Here is a 23,405-nt window from a genome sequence, read left to right as displayed (position 1 = left end):
TTTCTTGCAGGGGGAGTGCCTGTAATGAAGTCGTCACTGCTATAGAGAAAAATATGAAAGTGTCTTCGCTAAAGAGTTGTAATTCTAAACGCATCGTACTCTTCAGGACAAATGCAAAACGCGCGTTAAAAGTTGTCCTAAAACTTCCCAATCACATAACATTACCAGCATGAGAATATAAAATATGTACTTTCACCACGTCCGTTGGCATAGATAGAGCTAAGAAATGGACATATCTCATTCAAAATCAAGTATTAGACACGAAGGCACGAAGTAATTCTAGTCGTAAAATCAGGGCATGTGTTTTTTATGGACGTAATGCACTTGCAGGTACTTGATCCTGTTACCATAATCTCATAAAACAATGGCTGAATCCTGTACGCACTACATGTATCAGCCGTACCGACAATACACTGTTGCTCACCCACCCGCATAGGCCAGATGCTGGTATTGCACACTTCAATGGTAAATATTGGGAAATGTTGTCTGTGGTATAAACTTATTTCTAGAGGTAAGGTAAAATATGACTTATCGTGGAAAAGCATTCCGGCTTTGATATCAGGGTACATTTCTGATATAGAATTTTAATTTCAATCTAATATCTATAGCTAATTTTCCGATTTTACAGTCCCGTGCAACTACCATTTCAACACCACCAAAGACATTGACGTCCTTCAGCAGACATGGACGAATTGGCCCCATAAAGAAGAAAAGCGATGAAGACTACTTCAATATTCTACATATTGATTGGTGAAAACTTTAGAAACACGAGGGCAGATTGACTACGTGGTCTAGGCGTGTATGTTGGTGTATACAGATGTTGTCCATTTGACTTCGGGGGTGTCTTTCAAGTCATAAGCCGACCCTTTCCAATAGATTTTAAAGCACTTGTCATTATCAATCCACGGCTATCTGGTGTATTGTCTTTTTTCTTTCAATTGAAATCAACGGATTGCTAAATTTCTTTAAAACACTCATACTGGAAATACCTGCAAACATGTAAGGGTAGTACAGTCTGTAAAATGTAGGGATGTGTGGAAGTGTGATAACATTTAGTCAAGGGCCAGTAGCGGATCTTTGCTCTTCTAAAGACAAGCTATCCGAGGTTTTCAATATAGCCACCCATAGTTACTCACCTCGCCTATCTCTTGATCTCTTCGTGTCTCGTTGGGGCACCAAATTAGCCTCTCCACAATCCTTGTTACACAACCCATAGTTACACTAAAACTTAATTCACTGGATCTAAATAATATAACACAAAAGAGGTTTCCCAAAACACCACAGATTTATTCAAGTTCTAAAACCAGCCACAAGGTTATACATAAAATGAATATGCAGCGATCTAAAGAGTCTGGAGTGGAATACATGCATAGAGCAAAGTATGTGATTTAAGTGTGATTAAAAACTGTTGTTTCATACACACCTGACAGTCACATTATTAAGCCTTACTAAGTCACATTCTGTAAAACCTCAGACATGTTGACATGCTAAAATGACAATTATTCCTGCTATCTTAATTTTGTGATATCACATTTAATTGTTTCAATGGTATTTATTACATCATCTCTCACACAAAATTTTCTACACTTTCCAGAATCATCTTTATTTGTGTGCTTCTTCGTGCTAAGCATCTACGAAGTAGATTTGTATCCTGTGGCAAGATTTAATTGTCAGTACTCGTCAATTACATTTGTCTTGTTCCTTTTCAATTAGGAGTAATTACACCGTTTAAAACACTGTAACTAAAGTGTGTGCAAAGACCTGTGCATCGACTGCTATTTCCCAGTGTACTGCACTTAGTAGTCACAATGAAATATTGCCACAGCATACTATACTAAAAGCTTCTAGTGTCTACTGCTATGAGAACAGTGGAATATTCTCATGCTTGCATTGATGGCATTGCAAAAATGTTAACTCGTAAAAAAAGAGGACTAGATCTCCATTTATATGCAGCAGTGAGTAAACATTGCAAACTATGACTTCTGAATATTTGTGGAGTATAAAAAGGCTAGTTTTTATGCACAATTATCATGACTAACATTGACTAGTTCCATGTACTTGGTACATGTACATACAAAACCCATCAACTTTCCCCTTCAGCAGCATTACATTTGTGAAAAGTGCAGAATCACAGACATAAAAGTCAATAAAAGTTTACTTCTGAACATTTTGAAGTTCATACCTTTTAGATTCAGAAATAAAATGTTGACTACAGTTCAAATTCCTTATTTTTAAGCACAAACACTGCATACATTACACTTCCATACCAGTCAGTAGTATAAACCTGACAGCAGATGACCACCATACATCTACATGGCTGTGGCAAAGCCAACCTTGTTCCCTCCCATGTCAAACTGTGTGTAATACTTCCCGATGAACACATCTCCCAGGATCCACAGGGGGCCACTTGGAACAGTGATCCCCAGAAAACCACTCAGGCACACTGTCTGGCCACTCTGAGTCACCTACAGTACAGACAGGTCAACAAACATTCACATGACACACAAAACAGCTCCTTTGCTAATCTACAGCTCATTTGCTGTTGTGCATGGCTAAAAAAACTGACTAGTAAATTCTGAACTTCTCACCTTGACATAAAGTTGAGAGATACATGTAGAGTGAAAGAAACATTTAATTTCTGCATTTTTCTGTATAGATCAAGTAATATGGCCAGTCAGGTGGTTTGTATGTATCCAAAACGTCCTTTTAAAGACATTTCTACTCTTCTAGCCTTCTGCTCCCTCAAATGCACAAATACAAAGCTGACAAAATTTGACTAGACATATATGTCACACACACTCTAAAAAGGGAACTATCTAAGAGGTCAAAAATGAATTTGGGTACAGACAAGTAAAACACAGACATTATTGATGCTGTATCACACAGAGGGATACAGTAATGTTAACTATCCATTGCTACACCCCTGTACTGTTATTAGTGGTGTGAGCAAAGCCGACTCTGTTGTTGCCCATATCAAACAGCGTGTAGTACGGCCCTATGAACACGTCTCCCAGAATCCACAGGGGCCCGGCCGGCACGTCGATGCCGAGAAAACCGCTGACACAAACGGTCTGCCCCATCTCTGTCACCTGGGGGGAGCATGATTGTGATTGGCTATTGGTTCTGATTGGCTCACATTTAAAGGGTTTTCATCACAGAGAATTGTCCTGCCATGATCTCATACCTTTGTGTTTGATAGAACTGTAACAATTAAAGATCAGTCTGAATTTGAAGTTGATTGTTGCAAATAAGACTACAATGTCAGGTTGTGAATTACTGTATAACAATATGCCATTTTTTTACTTTGATTTTTCATTCATTTACAAGATTAAAATATCAATGTAATGTAAAAATATGTATCTGTTTCTTCAATCACCACTGCATCTTTACAAAAATGATTCAACTCTTGACAAAGGTATCAAATCAGACAATAGACAGCATTAAATCGACATACACATGCCATATGAGGCTACATGCAAATTATGTTAAAAAGTAAAATCATCACAATCACATGGCAATCAATCATCATCCTATCATTCCTTGCCAGTACTGCAGCCAGGCCATGGCAATCAATGATATAAGATTAACCCCTCCTACTGCATTAAGCAGTAGTGACCTTACCTGGGAAGACCAGAGAAACAAGTCTTTCAACTGGCCATTATCACAGCATATGGAACACGTGACAAAAATGGGTGGGCAGAGACGTTCACAGCAGAGATACAGAGACTTCATCTATCATGAATCTCAATATGAGGAATGAAATCATTGTTTTTCCACCTTAAACCAATAGTAGGGAGGCATACATGTACCAAAAGGTAACAAAACACAAAGATATCATTCCACTCTGTAAGTGTAACCTACACATTTTGAAAAACTCCATGGATATTTCTGACAGCCTGACTCTGTAGAGGAAATGTTGACATACCTGTAGGACATAGTCCTTCCCCTCCAGTTGGAAGGCTTTCCCACCCAGCATGAAGGAGATGGGAGGGAGAGACTTGATCTGGCTGCAGTCCACCATGTACTGTCAGAAGAAAACACACGTTTTATTATCAATGGAAACAGAGATAGTGGTGCCATAGACATCCTGCAACTTGTGATTCACTGCTCACCAAGTCATGTGTGCTATCTACACAAGGTGACATTACAAATTGAGAAGTAGTGGATTGTTCAAAGACTGGAGCTGATCAGTCAAAAACTTGATGAAGTTAGATTTTTGTGTTGGAAATTACAGTTCAACTTGTTCCAGAATCAATAGAAATATAAAAGGACATTCCATAACAATATAGAAGGGACAGTGTGGGTGTGGATAGTGGCACAAGATTTACTCAAATAAAACCAGTGCTTTGCATGTGTCCTAAATATTTTTCCTATCAGTAAAATAATAGTATGGTTTGATAATGAGTAAAATCAATGACCATTTCCAAAATGATGTACAACACATAACCATTGAGGCTGATACTTCTATTCCATTCTATGTGATACACTCTGATGCAATCCAATCAGCTGAACAAAGTTATTACAACAACCCATGACAATGACTTTTCTTTTCTGTGTTATAGATATTGAACTTATATTATATTACAAACCTCTCCACCAGGGATGGGGGTGGCTCCGATTTGTTCGTTGAGAGCCTTGACCTCAGAAGTGGGTCCCGCGATGAGAGAGGTGCCGGTGTCTGCGATGGCGGCACAACCTCCCTTACAGAAGTCTGACGCCTTCCCGTTAATCATGATCCTGAGTAACACAAACGTGTTCCCATGTTAGCTTGATTCTCAATCATGAGCTACATATTCAGAATCTTCCTCACACCCAAAGAAGTAGTGAAGACTGGTTGTTCAAACACTACAGCAGGGGGCTAGTCTTCTGGTAGTGGTATATCATTTTCATACTGGTCTAGTTGGTTAATCTATAAAAAGGAGAATAGTAAAAAAAAATTCTGAAAACCTTTTTTTAAGTTGTAAAAGGATAAAAGTTATAAAAAAAATAGGAACAGTTCACCTGGGAAAAACTTACACTGGTACATGACATTGTATTATCCCCTCCTTACAGATCTCTCTTTTTGAGGGTTGCCATGTTTATGATTGCCAGTAAAAAGAACTAAAAATAATAAGAAAATCTGTAACATAGAGAGAGAAGCTTGATTGATAGAACTTTTGCATTAAAATGTTTGATAATAAAAAAAATAGTGCTTGAAATAAAAGCAATGCAGCATCATTGTAGTGTTATCCAACAAGAGATCTTTGAGTAATGATGTCTCAGTTCTAAACTGAAGTTGAGCTGCTCAAAAGGCCCCTCCCCAAACCTACCCGTCCATCTTGAACTGCCAATAGCCAGGCTTGGTGACATCCAGGAAGGTGAAGTCTCCGCTGTAGTACTTGGGGTCAGTCCCACCCAACAGCAACTCACCACCAGTGGCGCCCGAGGCATCCCTGCAAGACATGGTGGAAAAGTCATTTCTGTTGGCTGTGTTACTGATAAAGATCTAAAAATGAAAGACACACATGGGTAGGTATTGTTTTATCTTAATCAAAGTTTTGTATCCCCAAAGTTAGACAAAAAACAGGAACTACATGTATTTGCAAAATAGTATCAAAAAAATTTGGTACTGTTTTGAGTAGTGCTCAAGTACTTCCTCACTGTTTGGCGTGTTCAATATTTGATGTGTTGAATGGTGATAAAACAGCATTTTGCCAAACAATTGAGGCATCAGGTCAGCTCACCTGTTCAGGTAGAAAGAGAAGACTGGTTTGTCCACCAGTTTCTGCTGGACCATGTTGTAGAAGGGTGGCACCACGCCGTCCACTGAGATGGTGTCGTACCCCATCCCGAGGATGCCGTCAAACTTGGCCGCGACGAACGTTATACCAGGCTGGGTCACCGCCTCTGCAAATGTCTGGTGCTGAACCTTCAGACCTCCGATCTGTGGGAGTTATTTAATGATTATTGTGGAGGACGGAGGTTTAGACATACATTTTGTATTTCATCAACAATATTAGGTCAGTGTTACCAAACCAAGAACAGGAATTTATCTAACATCTTGAAAGGACTATTAAAGATAGATGATCACAGAAAAAACAATTAAATGTAGATTGTTACTCACAGTGACTGTATCCTCACTCAGAAAGCCGGTCAGGCTGCCAGACCCATATTGAATGGCAAAGTCAGTGCCGTTCTTCACGTAGGTGCTGGACTTGGTGGCGTCATACTTGTTGTGCAGCACTGTGGGAAAATAGACAGATCTTCACCCACCACAAGAAAGCTCTAGCCTCAGATGACAAAGAAATACACAAATTCATGTCCTGCTTTTCTTTGATTTGGCATTAAGTATCCATGAATCATCATGATATTGTAATATAGACAACTAAACATACAGCTGTAACCCTTAACATTCTATCTTTTAGAGGAATTCTATTTTTCTGTATATGTGTGCTATATGGTCAGTCCATACTTACAGCAGGCTATGTCGGACAGTTTACACTTCTTAGATGGTACCCACAGGTTGGAGGAGCCGGTGTCAAACACGACCTGGAAACTCTGGGGAGGGGTGCCGATGGAGATGGGGCCGTAGTACTGTGCCTGTGTGGGGAGGGGGTAGTCATCATTTGTTCAAAAAATTGTATGTGCATTAAACAAATATAATGGAGCCCTTTACAAGGCAAGCATCCAAAGTAGTCTGTACGCTGGGAATGTTGCAGCTTTTTTTTTTCTTCTGATCAACATGCTGCTATCCGTTTCTTTTTTCAGGAGACAATAGGAATCAGAAAGAAGAATCCTTCCATTAACGTACATCCAAGTAGTTGGTGAGTGGCTCGGGGGCATCCTTGATGCTGTAGTACTTCCCATTGTAGTCCTTGTCCAGGATCTGGTCATACGTGATGCCAACATCTGCCAGCTGACGACGCACGGTTTTCACCTTAGTCAGTGGGATTCTGGAGATGAAAAAAGTAGCGAGTGGTTAGATCACGAAGTTATTGTAAAAATGGTGATAAGGCAAAAAGGGATCGCTTTCACCCTCAGGAGGGGACTGTGGTCAACTCAACAAACTGCAAAGATCACTACTGGTAGACAATGTCCAAATGTCAGACAATATGCTGGACCATGTTGAACATATGCCGCAGTACCATCATAAGTAAACTTCTGGGGAGGCCCCTGACAGGTAGATTAGAATGCAAAGTCTGAACACTTTGTGTACTAAAGGAGCATTCTGTGCCAGTTAATCATTGCTTCTGCTGAACTTAAGTACCTTCCATATCTTAAATCCTAAAACAAATTCAAACACCTGATAGTGCTATTTTCATACCATTTGTCAACTCAGCAGACTTCAAAGATCACTAGACACGGTCCAAAAGTCAGAAGATATACATGTACTGGACTTTGTAACAGTCCCCATATTTTTACAAATTGGTATCTCCGAGCCACTTACCAACTTAATAAGATGGAATGACCTATTTGAACAGAGGGGTGTTCAGATTGCTTTACAAGGTGTTTTCCTCATGCTACATTGTAACCTTGGAACGGCCCCGCCCCCATGTTTGTTCATGCTGTACCAAACAGATTGACCCTGTAAAGGTCTCACGTGGTTCCCACGAGGGAGGTGTGGCCCTGTGAACACCTGCCTTTCCCTTGTATCTTAATTCATTTTGAAATCCAGACATGTCACCGAATTAGTTATAAGTCTCTGATCATTGTCTTAATTACTAAGGACTGATAATGCTTGCTGTCTATCCAGCACTGGTGAGGTATAATCCAAGCACTGCCTTGGAACTGGTCATTAGTATATGCTCATGTAAGGGCAGCCTGTATGGTCATCCTTCAACATACAAGCTTCAGTAATAAAAAAAAAAGTTAAAGTTGCCTGTACATCTGTGCAGATGCTTAAGGGTGGCGCCCATCTCCATTTTGAGTAGCCCTTGGGCCACACATTTGTGCAAACCACTAGCCACACATTTGTGCAAGCCACTACAGCAGGGGGCTGGTCTGCTAGTAGTGATGTGTGTTTAAATTCCATACTCTTCCTAATTAGTGCTGAGTGCTAAGTAGAGAAAGCAGCACGGACAAAGTCTTTGGTATGACTCGGCAGGGATCGAACTCACGACCTTACTGTCAGTCCCACCGAATGCAAGGTGAACACTCTACAAGAAGAGTCACATATCTCATTTGTTTGGCAAGTTGAAGGGGTGTCAGTACCTGGATGGCACAGTTTGGCACCAGGCTTGGCACCAGTGAATTCTTTATGAGTACTGAGAATAGAACCAGCAACATTTAGTAGGAACAGGAAGGATTTCTTCTTGTGCCCTTTCAATTTTCACTAGGCTAGTTAAGCATTATCTTGATCACATTACAGTTACTCATAGAAAAAAAAAGCCTCCAGTTTCCACAAAGAAAATAGGAATAGAACCCATGACCTCATGGTTAGTGGCAGTGTCAGATGACATTGAGTCATACTTACCCTGGGGAAAAACAAAGTTTAACATTCCCAACCTAGGTCACATGATCATTAAGGGTGGAACATGTGGTCTTACCCTGGGTTGGGCAGATTGCACATGATGGTGCATTTGCACACAAAAACTTGAGTACATACATGGTTCAATGAAGTTCGAGACACTCCTGATGAGTTATCTGCAGCATTTCTAAGTTGCAAAGCGAGTCCATGTCTACCTTGCCAACAAAAAGTCACTTTAAGATGCAATTTAAGTGAAAATTACAGATTTTTGTGCGTAACGGTTATATATTTTTTGTGTCGATTTTACTACTGTAACAGGACTTAATTGATACCTCTGTGTTTGCATGCTAGCGCATACAAATCTAGCTCAATGTGGCTCGGCGTCCTTAACGTTACACATTCTCATAGTCTGACCTTAGGCATAATTTGTGTCAGTGGAACAAAGATGTTTCTGATAGCCGCAGGCGCACACTACACTACGCGTTCCTGTTCGTAAAACACCTCTTTACGGAAACTCAACATCGATAAACAGAGTATGACATGGTCTATCAGCAGACTTTGGAGTGCAGCAGCTCCAGGGTATGCAGCATGCAGGAAATATAATTTTGGCCCTGAATGAACGACAAACAAATTTAAGCGTCTTTTGCCCATGATTATCTGTGACCAACAAAGAACAGTGATGACGCATGATGAAACTTTCTCACCTGTGCAGCGCGCTCGTGAACGCCACAAAGGCCAACAGGACGGCTAGGACCTTCATCGTGCCGGAGACTCTGTGTTACGGTACAGCAGTGATCGGGAACAGGACGAGAAAAGGACGGGTTGTTGTTCTGAACAGGACGGCTCGGTGATGTCCCTGATGAGTCACGCCTACAGCTGAGTATCATGTGATGAGAGGTGAAAGGTTAAATTTGGTATAGACCCATTATTTTCATAGGGGTAACATTACCTAAAAGGTTAACGTTAACGTTACATGCCTGTGGAATTCCATTATATAAACTGACTGAAAATCTCATTTCTGAGAATGAGTACATTAGAAACAACAAACATGACCTGCCGCATCACGTTAGTATGGAAACAGACAAATAGATGCCCCAAAAATGAAAGAGATCTTGCCTTGAATGGGCGACATCTATCGATTTAGATAAGAGTTGCACCAAAGCTCATCGCAAAGACGCCTTTGCCAACACGGAAGTTGGCAGGAGGACACCTGGCGAGGCCCAAATATTCACCCGTACGAGCCGAACTAAGTGTGCCATGGCAGACTGGCCTAGCCAAGATCCTCAGGTACCAGACAAATACGTCTATTTTGCTATAAGTAACTGAGAAGCACAGAAAGGAAGTGACATGTTCACCTGAAGAAGGGGCGTGTCCAGGAACCCCCCTCCCCACGCACAGCTCGTGCATAGCAGAACCGTCCATATCGTTTCCCAGTATTCATCATATGACGTTTATGACCATATGGTTCAATACTTGAAGCCATATGGTTCAATACTTGAAGCCTCTGCAAACTTTTTTTAAAGAACTTTTGCGAGAAAACAACGATTTGAGACACTCTTAACTAGCTAAGACGTGATACTTTTGTCTGCCCTCATCAGTGCAGTTGCGAGTAATTTTTTAAAAGTTTAGATTCAAAGTAATGAGAGAATATTTGGCAGGAAAAACTTCTTCCTTAGCTCTAAATGTCTCTGCCCTGATAATATCGGCAAATAATGTTGGTTGTCATACATGTTTATGTTGAATGGTCTGCTCTGCTCTGCCTTGGACTAGTTTGAGTTTTGGAGCTCAAAATCAGAGTCAAGATGTGCCATTGTATTGAATGCATGGTCATGTATGCCATGAATGTGAATGTCATGTTGCATTCCTACCCAATATTGGCCTTGTGAGGTCTGATCAATGAAAACTGCTGTTTTCCCCTAGGCAACTGCATCTGCTGCTGTTGATGATGACTGGGGGGATGACTTTGGAGGGTTCGAAGCCGCTGAACCGATCCAACCAGCCATGGCACAACCAGTCCAGCAGGGCATCACAGCAACGCCCTCTATCTGGGCACAACTCAGCACAGGTACTGCACACCATGCAGTTTATATCAACCACTTGTTATCTAAGATTGAAATACATGATGAAGTGAAAATATTAGCTACCTAGTCTGGAGTACAGATACATATAGCTATAGATTGTTTCAAATCATTTGGCAAATCCATACACTGACATTTTTTCCCCTTCTAGGTGCAGTTCCACAGGTATCCCCTGGGGGCACTGCTAATCAATCTCCTGGTGGGGTAAACACTGATCCAGCTCAGGGCGTACCATTCCATGATGGGGGGAGTCAAACACCTGAAAGTCAGGTATCACATGATTCTTGATTTATACATACATGATTCTAATGTATCCCATGGATATGGATACATTGTGCTACCCTTCAAAAGCAAAGATGATATTATCAACATGGAATATACATGGTGTAGTGTTCTTATAAGGCTTAAAGTATAGTATACTGTGATAATGTTACCACCTGAACCATCATTTTTTTTGCAGCATTGATAAATATTCATTATAAATGCAAAATGATAGAAATTCTTTTATAATGAATGTTTCCACTTTGCCTTGTACATGTCCATTGAATTATTTGGATGAAGTATATTTCATGCATTTCTGCAGTGTCATTACCATCGCCTGGCCTATACACTTAGACTTGCATTTTGTATATGTCATACATCAAGTTCTGTTCCTCTTTTATTCATTCAGAGGTCAAGAACTATATCAGGCACCTCCCAAGCTTCATCAGAGGCAGAACCCACTGCAACAGCCAATCAAATCCATTTCCCCACTGACTTCAGTCAATTAGATGCACCTGCTGAAGTTCTGCCAGCCAATAAGGCTGTACCACAATCTGCTGCTAGCCAATCTGGCACTGAGCCAGCAATTCCACAACCCAACCAAGTGTCAGTAGACTCTGGTGATAACCAATCAAAGGAAAGCATTCCTACTTCTTCAACCAATGAGAGCACAGCAACACCTGACCAAAGCCAACAGGGAGATGCAGTCATCCCACAGCATGTTCCCACTGCAATACTGGAAGAAAACAAAGAATTAAAAGATCAAGTCCAAAAGCTGCATGACAATCTGTCCACAGCAGAGAGAGAAAAGCTTGCGATTCAGCAGGTGACTTTTCTTCTTCATTTGTTACAGAATATTTCACATCACGAATCCAATACAGTTAAAAGTAAAACAGCCAGCAATTTGCACACTGGAGATGCATTTCCTCAGACTGTGCATGGTTACTTTATGATACCATTACTTAAGTAACCGGTATGAAATGAATAAAAGAAAGGGGCAGTACTACTAAATGCAAAGAATAAGACATGTCATGGACTGATTTAAGTTGTCATTATTCTTTCAACAATAACCTGTCAAATAAATGTCTAGCACCTGATGCTTAGTTATTGCTTGATAGTTTTAGATATCCTTATGAGCCTTTTTTATGCTGACAACTGAACCATGATTTATTTTATGCTGTAAATAGGACCTTCAAGATCTACTACAGAAACAACAGGCTGTTGAACAGCAGCTGTCTGACCAGACATTACTGTCTGAACAGCAAAAAGAAAAGTACCAACAACTACAGGTACACACACGTATATTTCACATCGTCTAGTGCAAAAGTGGTATCATGAAAAATGTGTAGCATGTAATGACCCTATCATACAGTAAAGCCAATTTGATTTTGGATTTCCAGCTTGTGTCAGCAGAGTGAAGATTAAAAAATAACAATGTATTTGTTCACCAATGGAGATGTAGAATATCTACTGCCTTGGTTATTTTGAATGCTATTCTATGAATCTTCTATACCAGTATATTCTCTATTTTCTAGGAAAAACATTTGGAAGAGCTGGCAGATATCAGGAAGGCGGGACATGACGCTTTGGCTGTCATTGTTGAGGAATACAAGGTTTTTTATTTGCTTGCCATTTTCATTGCACTAGGGTCCTACGGGATTTGTGAAGCAGAAAGTGGTTATAATATTACCTTAGCCTGATTAAATCTCGCTTATAGCAGCCCGCCCAACATCCGCCGGAGGGGCCAGTTACAGCCCTGGACAGTGGAGTTTGTGTTACACAGACTAATATTACCTTGGTTAGGCAAACTAATAGCTAAGATGAAAAAAATGCTTCACTTTGGTGCATACTTTTTTGTGCCTGTAAACTATAAAGTATTACATATCAATACTAACATTGGATATACATGTTTACTATGGTTGTAGCTGTACAGCACATTTTGTCAAGTTTTGTACACCTGTACAGTGACCTGTTCTCCGCCTGTCTGCAGGAGCTGTGTAAGACTGCAGTGCTGCAGCAGCAGGAACTGTGTGAGAAACAGCTGCAGGCAGCACTCACCAAGGAGACAGAGAGATGTGAGGAGCTCCTACAGAAACAGGTGGGCACAAACTTCAATTCAGCGACTCTTTTTTACACAACTACAGCTTTATGAAAAGAGTCTCTATATTCAATGACATAACTGATGAAACTATTCACTGATGTAGCTTCAATTCAGTACTGAACAGATCCATCCAATTTATGTTAAATGTTTCTTGTCTTAACATAACTAACTCTGGGAACCTATTGACTCATATGCAAACTATCAAATCAACACATATCTGCTGAACAAGTGTCCCACTGAAAAAATTGTAAATGTAGTTTGATTCAAAATATACAGATGATAAGAGAGGGAGAAGTAAAATGTTAGAAATGGGACATAAAGCAACCAAAACTTTTGAAAAGTACAGAGTAAATGAAAAATTTAACAGTAACTGACACCCCACCCCTCACCCCAGCATGATCGGCTGTTACAACAGTTAGAAGAAGACAGAGGCCAGACAGAGGAGAGAGTCCAGGTAGCCATCAAACAGCAGCAACAGAAAGACCAGGTAAAGGCTCCAGACTGTTTCTAACTTTGATAGTACAGCATTTCTAAAACCTGTTGAATTGGGGCTCAAGTGTTTAATTTCCAATTTTTTGTCAGGCATTAAATGCAAAACCACTATATGCCACACATACTTTAACACAATACGTAACACACACATTAGGCCACACCGATTTAATTTCTTGGTTCACGGATTCGCTCGCTCCTATTTTTTGGGAAAAAAAATAAAAATTACCACTCAGCAAATTTTCACCATTAATGAAACCATTCACCAACTTTCTGGTGTAGCAAATTGGCCTTTATATTATAAGCTCCTTAAAGTGTGGGTACAGGTGCTGTTACTGTACAAAAATAGTGTTTTTGTACTTTTTTCAAGCTGAAAACTTTTTTCTTTATGTTTTGGATTAGCCGTTACCTTTATCCCAACCATTTTACGATTTTTATTTTTATTTTTATTTCGCCCTCTCGCTCCATATTTTTTGTGAAAAAATCCGTGAACCAAGAAATTAAATTGGTGTGGCCTTATTGAAACAAAAATTACTGTTTCTTCAACTTGTTACTGATACTGCCATGTATTATGATTCAGCACAATAGAAACAAAATTTAGGAACCTACTTCTTTCAACCTCCTTGCTCTCACAATGCTTGGTGTCTTTTTTCCCAATACTGACCATCATGTGATGCAGAAATGTTTTTTTTCCTTCTGCTTCTTGCCACTTTAAATTATAGGACTTATTGGGCTATTATTTCTGGATTAAATCTTTTGTATTTATGATTTATTGCCATCCTTCAGGAGGAGTTTGAAAAGGTGTTGGCTCAAGAAAGAGAAAAGAGTCAACAGGCCATACAGGAGGCAGTGAAGGTAGTGTGCAGTACTAGAGTAAAGAAACTAGTGTGGTATAAAGAAAATAAACTAAGCTCTATAATAGTATGATGTTAAATGTTGATGCAGTATTTGTTTTAAGGGTAGAATCATATTGTTATGATGTGTTGGTCCCCTTTCCTGCTAATTGTCATGGTATTAGAATTGCCGTGAGGTTTGGTCAGGCTCTGTAACATGAGGAACATATATTAAGGTTTGATGTGTTCCAAAGGCTGAGCAGGAAGCCGGGAGAGATGCACTGCAGGCAGCTCTACAGGAGGAGAGGGGCAAAAGTAGGGACCTACTGGAAGAACAGAGGGTGAGAAATATCCAGTGAAAGATACAGCATTAGTCATGTCTGATTTATTGCTTGGCTTACTGCTAGATTGATTGGACAAAACCAATAAGTACAATAGCTTGGTACAGACAGAGCCAAGGAAATCCTTCTTGACACGGCCCCCGTTTTTGCAAACCCATATAAACATGCAACCTTGCCATACCAGTTGTGAATAAAGCTTGTTTAATGAACAATGACTATTATAGAATAAACATCCATACTACAAGAGCTGATCTCAGTTGTTAACCCTTGCCAGGCTGAACTCCAGGGGCTGCTTCAGGAGGAGAGAGACAGAGGCAGGCAGGCTGTGGAAGAGGCAGTCAGGGAGGAGAGGAAAAGGGCAAAGGTACAGTACTCACTTCCTGTCACTGATACCATACAGTCCAGGCTACATTTAAAACTTTGTACATCAGAAAAAGCAGGGCATTCCAAGCCCCAATACACTTTCATTTACAATATTATGATAACAGTTGGGTATATTGTGGCTAAGAATTACCATCAGATCATCACGTTTAAACAATTTTCTCCATAGTTGTTACTATGTACATCTGGTGTTAGTGTTATATACACAAGACTTGTGATTGCCCGCTCTGCAGCCAACCGATGATGATATCTGAAGGCTTGCCTCAGCTCCACTGGACCTAAGTTGCTGTGTTTGTTTCCTCAGGATGTTACAGCAGCTGCTGTGGAGGAGGAGAGACAGCGCGGCCGGGAGGCAGTGAGCCGGGCAGTAGAACAGGCACAGCAGGAGATGAAACTGTACATCACAGAACAGAGAAAGGTACCAACCTCATATCTGCATCTCCCAGAGGTCTTTCTGAACTAACCCTGTCCTGTACTGTGCAATGGATGTCCTCTTTTCATACAATATTCGTTCATATGCCTAGTTTTATGTGTTATAGAAAATAAAATGCACAGTTGTTCACTTATATGTTTTTAAGAACAGTTTGGAAGGTTCATTTCCGACACCTTGATCTTTTTCTAGTCAACTAGACAGAGCACGTGGGTAAAAACTAATAGTACATAATGTATTTTGCAAGCAAAGCATTTGGATCAATCTTTGACAGATTTCGCATCAAGCATGGGTTGTTAAATATAACAACATGAAAGATTTGCTTATCAAACTACAATCTGGGCAGTAGTTTTTTAAATGGCCTCTTAGACGTTCTTAAATCTATTGCTGTCATGTTTTTTGCTGCAACATAATGTGCTTCTCAAACACTTATACGTGTACTTTCATTAGGGTTTTAGTTTGGATGGGTCTATGGTTGCTAATGTATAGAATGTCACTAGTACATATGTCTTACTAAGACATATGTACTAGTGACATTCTAGGACTAAGACAGTCTTAGTCAAGCCTAATGTTCTCATCTCTGCAGGCTGACCAGGCTGTTCGTCAGCGCTCGCTGGCGGGGGTGGAACTGTTCCTGTCAGGCGCCCTGCAGCAAATCAGGACCCTGATGGACAACAGCCCTCCTAGAGAGAACACCACAGAGGAAACAGACTCAACATAGCAACATACCGTGTCTGTCAAATCATACATATCAAAAGCTTGTGTTGTGTAATTCCATATCTTTCAGGTTACATACTAGTAGTCAAATCATATGTTGAACATGGTCCTCAGCTTCTACTAGTATTTGCACAAGATTATATCCCCAGAAGATAGAATTACAATACGAGGCATAATGCTATTGGTTGTTTAGTTAGTCAGATCAGGAATATTGTAATTCTATAGGGATTTGTGCAATCCCACATAGTTAGAAGTACATGCATGAATTACTGTTAATTTTAAAACCACACCTTAGTTTAGCCTCCATAGCAGGCTTTCTGGGGCCTTTTTTTTGGCTCATAATACACTTTTGCTGGCCATTTCTATTTGTACTCGGTCGCTGATTGCTGGCGTGTTCTGATTGCCGGCCTCCGAAAGCCTGCATCCAAACGGCGCATGAAAGTGATATTAAAACACGATTAGCCATTCATCTGCCCTATTAACACATACGTTAGGAATTCATAACTCCGTGAGAGGCAATTTGCATGTCGGCTGCAAGCGCTCTGTCCGGTAGAGATGCGTGCAGTTTCGGCTGCAAGCGCTTTGCCGGTAGAGATGCGTGCAGTTTCGGCTGCAAGCGCTTTGCCGGTAGAGATGCGTGCAGTTTATTAGCCGTCCATGGCAGGCAGGAAATGCACACCTCCTAGTTAATCACCCTAATCGTTTTTTTATATCACTTTCATGCGCCGTTTGAATGCAGGCTTTTGGAGGCCGGCAATCAGAACACGCCAGCAATCAGCGACCGAGTACAAATAAAAATGGCCAGCAAAAGTGTATTATGAGCCAAAAAAGGCCCCAGAAAGCCTGCTATGGAGGCTAACTTTTGTTGACATCTCGTCTTTGTGTACTTGTTCATGGAAATGACAAACGATTGAATCCACCGACGGCTTAATAAGTATTCAGCGTGCCTACAAATTGTTCTTGCATATGATGATAATGAAATATATAAATTTATATATTTGATGACAATTATTATGTGTGTCTAAGAAAGAAGTAATGTATTGCTTTAAAAATTTTAATTATCAGTATGAATGATAGAGCATATTTATCAATGTTATAAGCTGTAAGAATGGGATTGATGGAACAGACTCAGAGATGTTAGCTAGAATAAACATTACAAGCTTATGTTTACTTCATTGTACTTTGTAATGATTGCCTGTCAACACAGAAGCAACAAAGTTCGGACATAGCTACGTTTGCTTGTGTTGAACACAAGTACAAAACTTTATGGAAGCAACTAGAAATATATACACATATCTCACTTTTGCATGCTTTTTCAGTTTAGGCCACAGCAAGTAAATTTTATGGATGACATCAGCGCTCCCATTAATTTTCGCCTGATTTCAGAAAAAAACATGAATTTTTTTTTTCTGCAGGGATGGTCAACATGACGATGAAGTACCAAAATGAGCAAATATGTTGTATTGTAGCCTAATAGTTGTACTTGTAGAAGTGACACTTGCAAGGTACCCGAGACTGTAGTTGAAACTTATTGGATAGTTGTAAAAGTGACACCAATATGGAAGCTATGAGTGTGGTGTGTTGGTGATGCCAATCTACCACACTAGTGTCACTTTTACCACACCAGTACATGTCTTAAATACAGGAATGAATGCCTTGTTGGCTCTGATACCATGTTTTGTCCCTTTAGTTCTTTTTACAACAGTCATCACAACTTAATGATGCCTACTTTTGAAGATGTAGCCATCTTGTTTTTTTCACCCATCTTGTTTTTTTTCGCCCTATCGCACTTTTTTTGCAGTCTGCAGAGGATGTCATCCATAAAATTTACTTGCTGTGGCCTTACTTAGCTGTCAAGGAACAGATTATATAGCCTATTCAACAAGCTTGAGATGAACTTGTACATTTGCAACTTTTCACCATGCACATGTTCAATATGCACCCTGCTGATTTATTTTCCCTAGACCACACTAGTATTTGTTACATGATATACCAGATGAAATTATCATGGCAGGAGTCAGAGGAAAATAAAGAAACTTTGCTCTGTTATACATTATGCACCGTGGATCTGGTTGGAGATTAGTTTACTCCTGCAAATAAATCCATAACAGACACACAGAATACCTGTGTGAATACTGGTACCACTTTTTCTCGTGAGGCCATGTTGATATGATTATATGGATGACATCTATGTGTACCTCAATTTTCGGCCTTCTCAACTATACTGTGTAATGAGAAAATACATGTATATGCTGTATATTGAAATACGGCTACTTATGTCAGTCCCAAAGTCAAAGAGTAAGTGGAAGAAGATAAATTATCTATGTTCAGCATACCATTCTCTGTATGTAGTCATTTGTTCCACCTTCCTAACCAAATGAAGGCAACTTTTCTTTCCAAAGTTTTTTTATTGTCATGCTCACACCAGACAATTTTGGCGTTCCCTGAGGTCAGAGAATGTCATCCATATAATTAAGTCATGCCATTACAACACACAGTCACAAACACACAACTCTTTTCAAAAACACAAAAATGAACTTGAAACAGAGGTATGAGGGTATTACTTTCCCAATTTATTTCAGGACATTTTTACGAATGGGAGTTTATGCTACCAGGGCTGAGGCAGTGGACGACTCGCTGAAAAACAGAAGTAAAAACCTAGTTCAGCACAGCATCACATAGCTTCACATGTAAAAATTTCCATCAAAACAAGAGAATATTAAGACAAAAAGTGGACAAAACACTTAATTGCAACTTAATGAAAAGTAGGTAACGTGGTATTTCTCCACTCTCTAGCTACATGTAGCATGTCTTCACAAGACCTGAATTGTCTTTTACCTTGTATGTTTATACAGCCTACAAAATCACATTTATTCCCAGAAAGTCCTCCAACAAAATTGTGTAGACTTACTACTTCCAGTTGGGTGGCAGCACCAGCTTGGTCTTGTAGTAACGTGCCAACCGGTGGATACGGCTCTCCACAAGGATAAGGCGAAACTTGGCGTCTTTGTCCTGATGGAAATGGAGGCATACATGTACTTATATCCAATAAGCTGTCTACAATCATCAAACATAGTCTTGACAGTGCACAACAATCTTAGTATGATATGCACTGAGGGATCAGTATGTTACAGTAAAATTTATGCCATTCATACTCAGGGATAAACAAGTCCACTAGCCCTATTGTCCAGGGCAAGTGAAAGTGCTGTTCGGGCAAGTGCATGTCCTACCCCACTTGTCCGATCGGGCAAGTAAGATTTTTCCATTGATTTTAGTGCAATTTTGATATACTTGTTACTTTTTACAGTCATGACATCAAGCAATTGTCTACAGAGAATTCCATTGCTGGAAGTGAAAATGCATATACCCTGCATACTACTGTAGCAGCAAGCTGTACAACTTTATATATCTGTCACGATCTAAAATATTTTATTAGTACTGCTTAAAAAAGGACAGATGTTGAGTTAGAACACACAACTCTGTTTTCTTCCTTAGGCAAACTTCAGTCAGTCAGTGATGTAGTGACATTGAAAAAAGGCCGGAGGTACTGCAACAACCATGGCCCAACCAAACACCACCTCAAGCCTTCCTCTGCCTCCTTGCATTCACACTATCACATTGGAAGGTGGTAGCATGCCAAGTAAAGGAGGGATACACACACCAGCATTCATGCTTCGCTCACCATACCGTTGTTATTACTACAGTTTTCAGTGAGCTACATTGTTACTTTCAGTTACAGATCTGCCTTCAATTTTAAAGAAATAACCCTAACAAAATACATTGGTGTTTCCCAAAGACCAAAATGAAAAGTTCTGTCCACTGAAAAGACACCCATGCACAGCCCACCTTCCTGTTCCTCTCCAGATGCTTGCGGATGGACACAGCCTTCTTGATGAGGAAGTACAGGTCCTCGGGGAGGTCAGGTGCCAGGCCCTTGGACTTCAGGATACGCAGGATCTTGTTTCCCGTCACGAACCTGACCTGAGCCACTCCATGGGAGTCACGGAGGATCACACCTGGGAGAACGACAGTCAGATTATCTCAGATACAAGATGTGGTGACATATATGTATGGTTCGCATAGTGTTACACACAATGCACAGGCAGTCAAATTATACCACAGATTTCCAGTGGCAATGACTGAAACGTAACTTAAAGAGGGAATATAGAAAACGAGATGCATGTAGACCCACAAGATAACCCAGCATCCATACTCTATCACTAAAACCTGCAGCAGAATGGGAGTGATCTGGCTGTATTCTAGTCTCAGTTCACTCTCAGAATGAAAATTCACAAGTCCACTGGTTTAGTTCAGAATGGCTTTTGCGGAAGGTTTCTCCCCAGTAATTCGCCTTTGTCATGCTAGTGGCACACAACACGAATACCATTAAACATCAAAGGGTGTAGACCACTTGCGGACCAGGTGAAACAAGTGCCAAGTGTTGTTACCTATCTGTGAGGGTGTTAGGCCCTTCTTGGCCAGCTTGTAGATCTGGTCTTTCACATCGTCAGCAGACAGCTTCAGCCACTGGGAGAAACATGACAGGAACACATGAACACAGGGATTCATACTCATAGTTTCTTGATATTGCTCTCAATCTGAATGCAGTGGCACTGCTACAAGTACATTGAAAGCTTCGATATAATACCTCATACAGACATTCATGCAGTACGTTACATACAACAAGGATTGCATACAATTTGTACATACAGTCAAACCTGTCTATAGCGGCCACTCAAGGGACTGTCCAAAATTGGCCACTATAGAGAGGTGGCCACTATAGAGAATATGCTAATTAATTGACCACAAGCAATAAGTTACACATCGTTTCAGTACCCACTGACCTTTATTCACATAATACAGTACTGTACATGTACTGCAATGATTTTTACACTATATGTATTAAGAAAACAAAAGCTATAAAAAGTTTTAAATGTTCTACAATTGATATTGTCTGAAGAGACCGGTATCGTCATATTTCTTTGATCTTTCGTCTTGTATCCTTTGATACTTCGCCGTCCGTGTGTTCCCGCTTGCGTTCACACGTCAGATTCATCCATTATGCTAATGTGGTACTCGCAAGAAAAGTCATTTTAGACTTATCTCTTAATAAATGTAAGAATAAAATCCACCATAGTCTGAAGTTCATATCATTTGTCTTTGTAACAATTTATTTAGAAATTTTTGTGATGTAAATTAACCTGAGCGATAGTATATAAGAACATAACTTTAACACAATTTACCTCCGTAATATTGGTGTCGTCTATTGACCTTTTATGACCTCGTTTGTCAGTGGGTATTGGTTGCGCCAGTTTACGAAGTTTTGTTTTGAAAATAAGTCAAAGAGGTTTTAAATCCAGCGTAGGGTGACGGTACGGCCGCTGTATATGGCCGAACGCGTGCCGATATGTAAGTCAGCGGTCCGCGTGGCCGTTATCGGCAGTGTTTTTGTACCTGCGGGACCAGAAATCGTGTGGCCGTGGCCGCGTTGGACAGGTGGCCGCTAAGCCTATCTCTTAATCATTACGAATCCAAAGGACCGACAAAAAGTGGCCACTATGCGCAGGTGGCCATTATGCAAAGGTGGCCGCTAATACAGGTTTGACTGTATTTAAAGTTGGTGATGCTTTAGCGAGACTTACCGTGGGCACACTGCGTCGGTACGGGAGGGCTGAGGAGGAGATACCCTTTCTGTGGAAAACAAGTATATATTACTTTCAACAGCAGTAACTACATGTATTAAAATCAAATTAGTTAACGTTAGTAAAAGCAAAATACGTGTAAAACATAAAGCCTATACAAAGTTAACAATTTAAGGTTATGGCTGTTTTTTCCTTGTGGTGATAATGTCCTGAAATCCACTCTACTCCACCAAACCAGTCTAGTTTTGCAGGACAACGTGTCTTTATAACGTGGGTTTGTGCGAAATCCATGGCAAGTCGCAAGATGGCACATGGCGGAATTTGTCATCAGCATGACGCTAACAAAACTGCCTAAAACAGCCATATTCTCCTAGTATTACGATTGGACTACATCTCAAAGGTTTCTTTAAGATTTCAAGGTACAAAGACAAGTATTTTTAGCTCCCTATTTCGGATTTATCGACCAGAAAAAGGCAACATTTCTGGCTTACCCGGGCGCGTGCATACGACCCATGATGGCGGCTGGTAGCAAGAGGACGTCACGTGGTCAGAATTTCCCACCCTGCTTTTCGGTTACAGTAATCACGACCTCGTGCGGACTTTATACAAAGTGTACCGCAGCTAGTCTGACTTGTGAAGGAAACTTTCTTCCTTCTCTAAAGACTCTCTAAAAGAAATTGATGTAGCCTGAAGTCCAGCCATGTTAGTTTTGGTCCACTGCCAAAGGTCACTACCGTCCCCTATCTTCCAGCCAGGAGACACGTAGATTCCTAACTGTTACATGCAACGTTAGTATGAAGTCTGATGAACCAATTAGTCATAATAGACCATAATAAGCTGCCGAAAATGGTGAACACCGTGATCCTGCATTTTTCCCTAATATACCAGTTCTAGTTCATCCCCGTGCATGTCACTAGTACTACTTTAAGTTAACTTTTAGATTTTCGAACTCTCTACCTGCTTGCAGTCCCTTCAAACCTCTTACATGAAAGATAGTTTTTTTTTCATATCTATTAACGACCCCCATTAACGTTACACGCATTCTTGACAATAACACAAAAAAGATCTAGAAAAGGGTTTTTCTACGAGTAACGATTTTGACAAAATGTGGTATCACACAAAGATCTAGCAAATACCTCTCAAATTTTTTTCACTTTTTGAAATAGGTCTTAGAAAGTATTGATTTCAATCCATAACGTTACATGGATAATATATAATGAAAGTCCATCCCCAGCTGCTCTAGTTACATGCCGTTGACGTACATATAGAGACACAACATTATATGCTGTTGACCTCTCAACTATTTTTACACCTGGATGCAGTGAGGAAGGTCATGTTAAGTGCCTTTCCCAAGGACACAACGTCAGGGGCACGGCGAGTACCGAACTCGGGAGTATAGATTCCGAACCGAACGCTCTACCAGTTAGGCGAGAAGTATGTACTGAAGGAGGACATGGACCAGCTCCCAATAGCGAGCACATCGGAACAAGGAGGTTAAAACCTCCTTAAGCATGATCTGAAGAAGCAAGCTGTACTGTAATGTACGAGCCATCAATCAAAATATCATTTCAACCATGCTGTGACAACAGACAGTATTCTCCAGTAGTGTATTTTGCATAATTACGTTTTTATTTAGATAGCTAAGAGTGAGCTGGAAGAGTTTGTTGTTTTTAAGGTCTTTGTGCT

At 40.3% G+C, this 23,405-nt stretch overlaps 3 protein-coding genes across 5 annotated transcripts; 1 reads left to right on the top strand and 2 right to left on the bottom strand.

The window, feature by feature from the left end:
* Positions 1 to 1,266: 1,266 nt before the first annotated feature.
* On the bottom strand, positions 1,267 to 9,318 carry LOC118414060 (lysosomal aspartic protease-like). Of its 2 annotated transcripts, none has more exons than XM_035817821.1 (9): positions 9,151 to 9,318; positions 6,791 to 6,932; positions 6,456 to 6,579; positions 6,104 to 6,222; positions 5,724 to 5,923; positions 5,310 to 5,432; positions 4,590 to 4,737; positions 3,926 to 4,024; positions 1,267 to 3,089 (listed from the first exon to the last, which is right to left on the bottom strand). In XM_035817821.1, the coding sequence occupies exons 1-9, from the start codon at positions 9,204 to 9,206 to the stop codon at positions 2,916 to 2,918; spliced, it is 1,185 nt and encodes a 394-aa protein (XP_035673714.1). In that variant the 5' UTR covers positions 9,207 to 9,318; the 3' UTR covers positions 1,267 to 2,915. The 2 variants fall into 2 exon arrangements, with proteins under 2 accessions (XP_035673714.1, XP_035673715.1); XM_035817822.1 differs by having other exon boundaries at positions 1,267 to 2,465.
* LOC118414047 (coiled-coil domain-containing protein 91-like) lies at positions 9,211 to 16,386 on the top strand. Of its 2 annotated transcripts, none has more exons than XM_035817798.1 (13): positions 9,211 to 9,343; positions 10,367 to 10,511; positions 10,676 to 10,794; positions 11,195 to 11,611; positions 11,973 to 12,074; positions 12,321 to 12,398; positions 12,776 to 12,883; positions 13,281 to 13,373; positions 14,162 to 14,230; positions 14,463 to 14,549; positions 14,824 to 14,913; positions 15,235 to 15,348; positions 15,947 to 16,386. In XM_035817798.1, the coding sequence occupies exons 2-13, from the start codon at positions 10,448 to 10,450 to the stop codon at positions 16,079 to 16,081; spliced, it is 1,476 nt and encodes a 491-aa protein (XP_035673691.1). In that variant the 5' UTR covers positions 9,211 to 9,343; positions 10,367 to 10,447; the 3' UTR covers positions 16,082 to 16,386. The 2 variants fall into 2 exon arrangements, with proteins under 2 accessions (XP_035673691.1, XP_035673690.1); XM_035817797.1 differs by lacking the exon at positions 9,211 to 9,343 and adding an exon at positions 9,547 to 9,733 and having other exon boundaries at positions 15,947 to 16,384.
* A 2,241-nt stretch (positions 16,387 to 18,627) lies between these two features.
* LOC118414082 (40S ribosomal protein S13) lies at positions 18,628 to 22,324 on the bottom strand. Its single transcript, XM_035817850.1, has 6 exons — positions 22,211 to 22,324; positions 21,720 to 21,768; positions 20,526 to 20,604; positions 19,924 to 20,093; positions 18,989 to 19,089; positions 18,628 to 18,714 (listed from the first exon to the last, which is right to left on the bottom strand). The coding sequence occupies exons 1-6, from the start codon at positions 22,231 to 22,233 to the stop codon at positions 18,681 to 18,683; spliced, it is 456 nt and encodes a 151-aa protein (XP_035673743.1). The 5' UTR covers positions 22,234 to 22,324; the 3' UTR covers positions 18,628 to 18,680.
* Positions 22,325 to 23,405: the final 1,081 nt, after the last annotated feature.

Source organism: Branchiostoma floridae, chromosome 4, assembly GCF_000003815.2.
Source record: "Branchiostoma floridae strain S238N-H82 chromosome 4, Bfl_VNyyK, whole genome shotgun sequence".
Classification (NCBI taxonomy): Eukaryota; Metazoa; Chordata; class Leptocardii; order Amphioxiformes; family Branchiostomatidae; genus Branchiostoma; species Branchiostoma floridae.
This window is presented reverse-complemented; position numbering and strand designations above follow the sequence as displayed.

What these genes read in the sequence shown, in the direction of transcription:
- LOC118414047 (XM_035817797.1), top strand. Translation starts at nt 9,704, where the DNA reads ATGGCAGACTGGCCTAGCCAAGATCCTCAG. An exon ending in AAAAGTACCAACAACTACAG is followed by an intron (nt 12,075 to 12,320) that starts GTACACACACGT and finishes TCTATTTTCTAG; the next exon opens with GAAAAACATTTGGAAGAGCT. An exon ending in ACATCACAGAACAGAGAAAG is followed by an intron (nt 15,349 to 15,946) that starts GTACCAACCTCA and finishes TCATCTCTGCAG; the next exon opens with GCTGACCAGGCTGTTCGTCA.
- LOC118414060 (XM_035817821.1), bottom strand. Translation starts at nt 9,206, where the DNA reads ATGAAGGTCCTAGCCGTCCTGTTGGCCTTTGTGGCGTTCACGAGCGCG. An exon ending in TTCACGAGCGCGCTGCACAG is followed by an intron (nt 6,933 to 9,150) that starts GTGAGAAAGTTT and finishes TTTCATCTCCAG; the next exon opens with AATCCCACTGACTAAGGTGA. An exon ending in CCCCCATCCCTGGTGGAGAG is followed by an intron (nt 4,025 to 4,589) that starts GTTTGTAATATA and finishes TTCTTCTGACAG; the next exon opens with TACATGGTGGACTGCAGCCA.
- LOC118414082 (XM_035817850.1), bottom strand. Translation starts at nt 22,233, where the DNA reads ATGGGTCGTATGCACGCGCCCGG. An exon ending in GGTCGTATGCACGCGCCCGG is followed by an intron (nt 21,769 to 22,210) that starts GTAAGCCAGAAA and finishes TGTTTTCCACAG; the next exon opens with AAAGGGTATCTCCTCCTCAG. An exon ending in CTGCCACCCAACTGGAAGTA is followed by an intron (nt 18,715 to 18,988) that starts GTAAGTCTACAC and finishes TCTGTTTTTCAG; the next exon opens with CGAGTCGTCCACTGCCTCAG.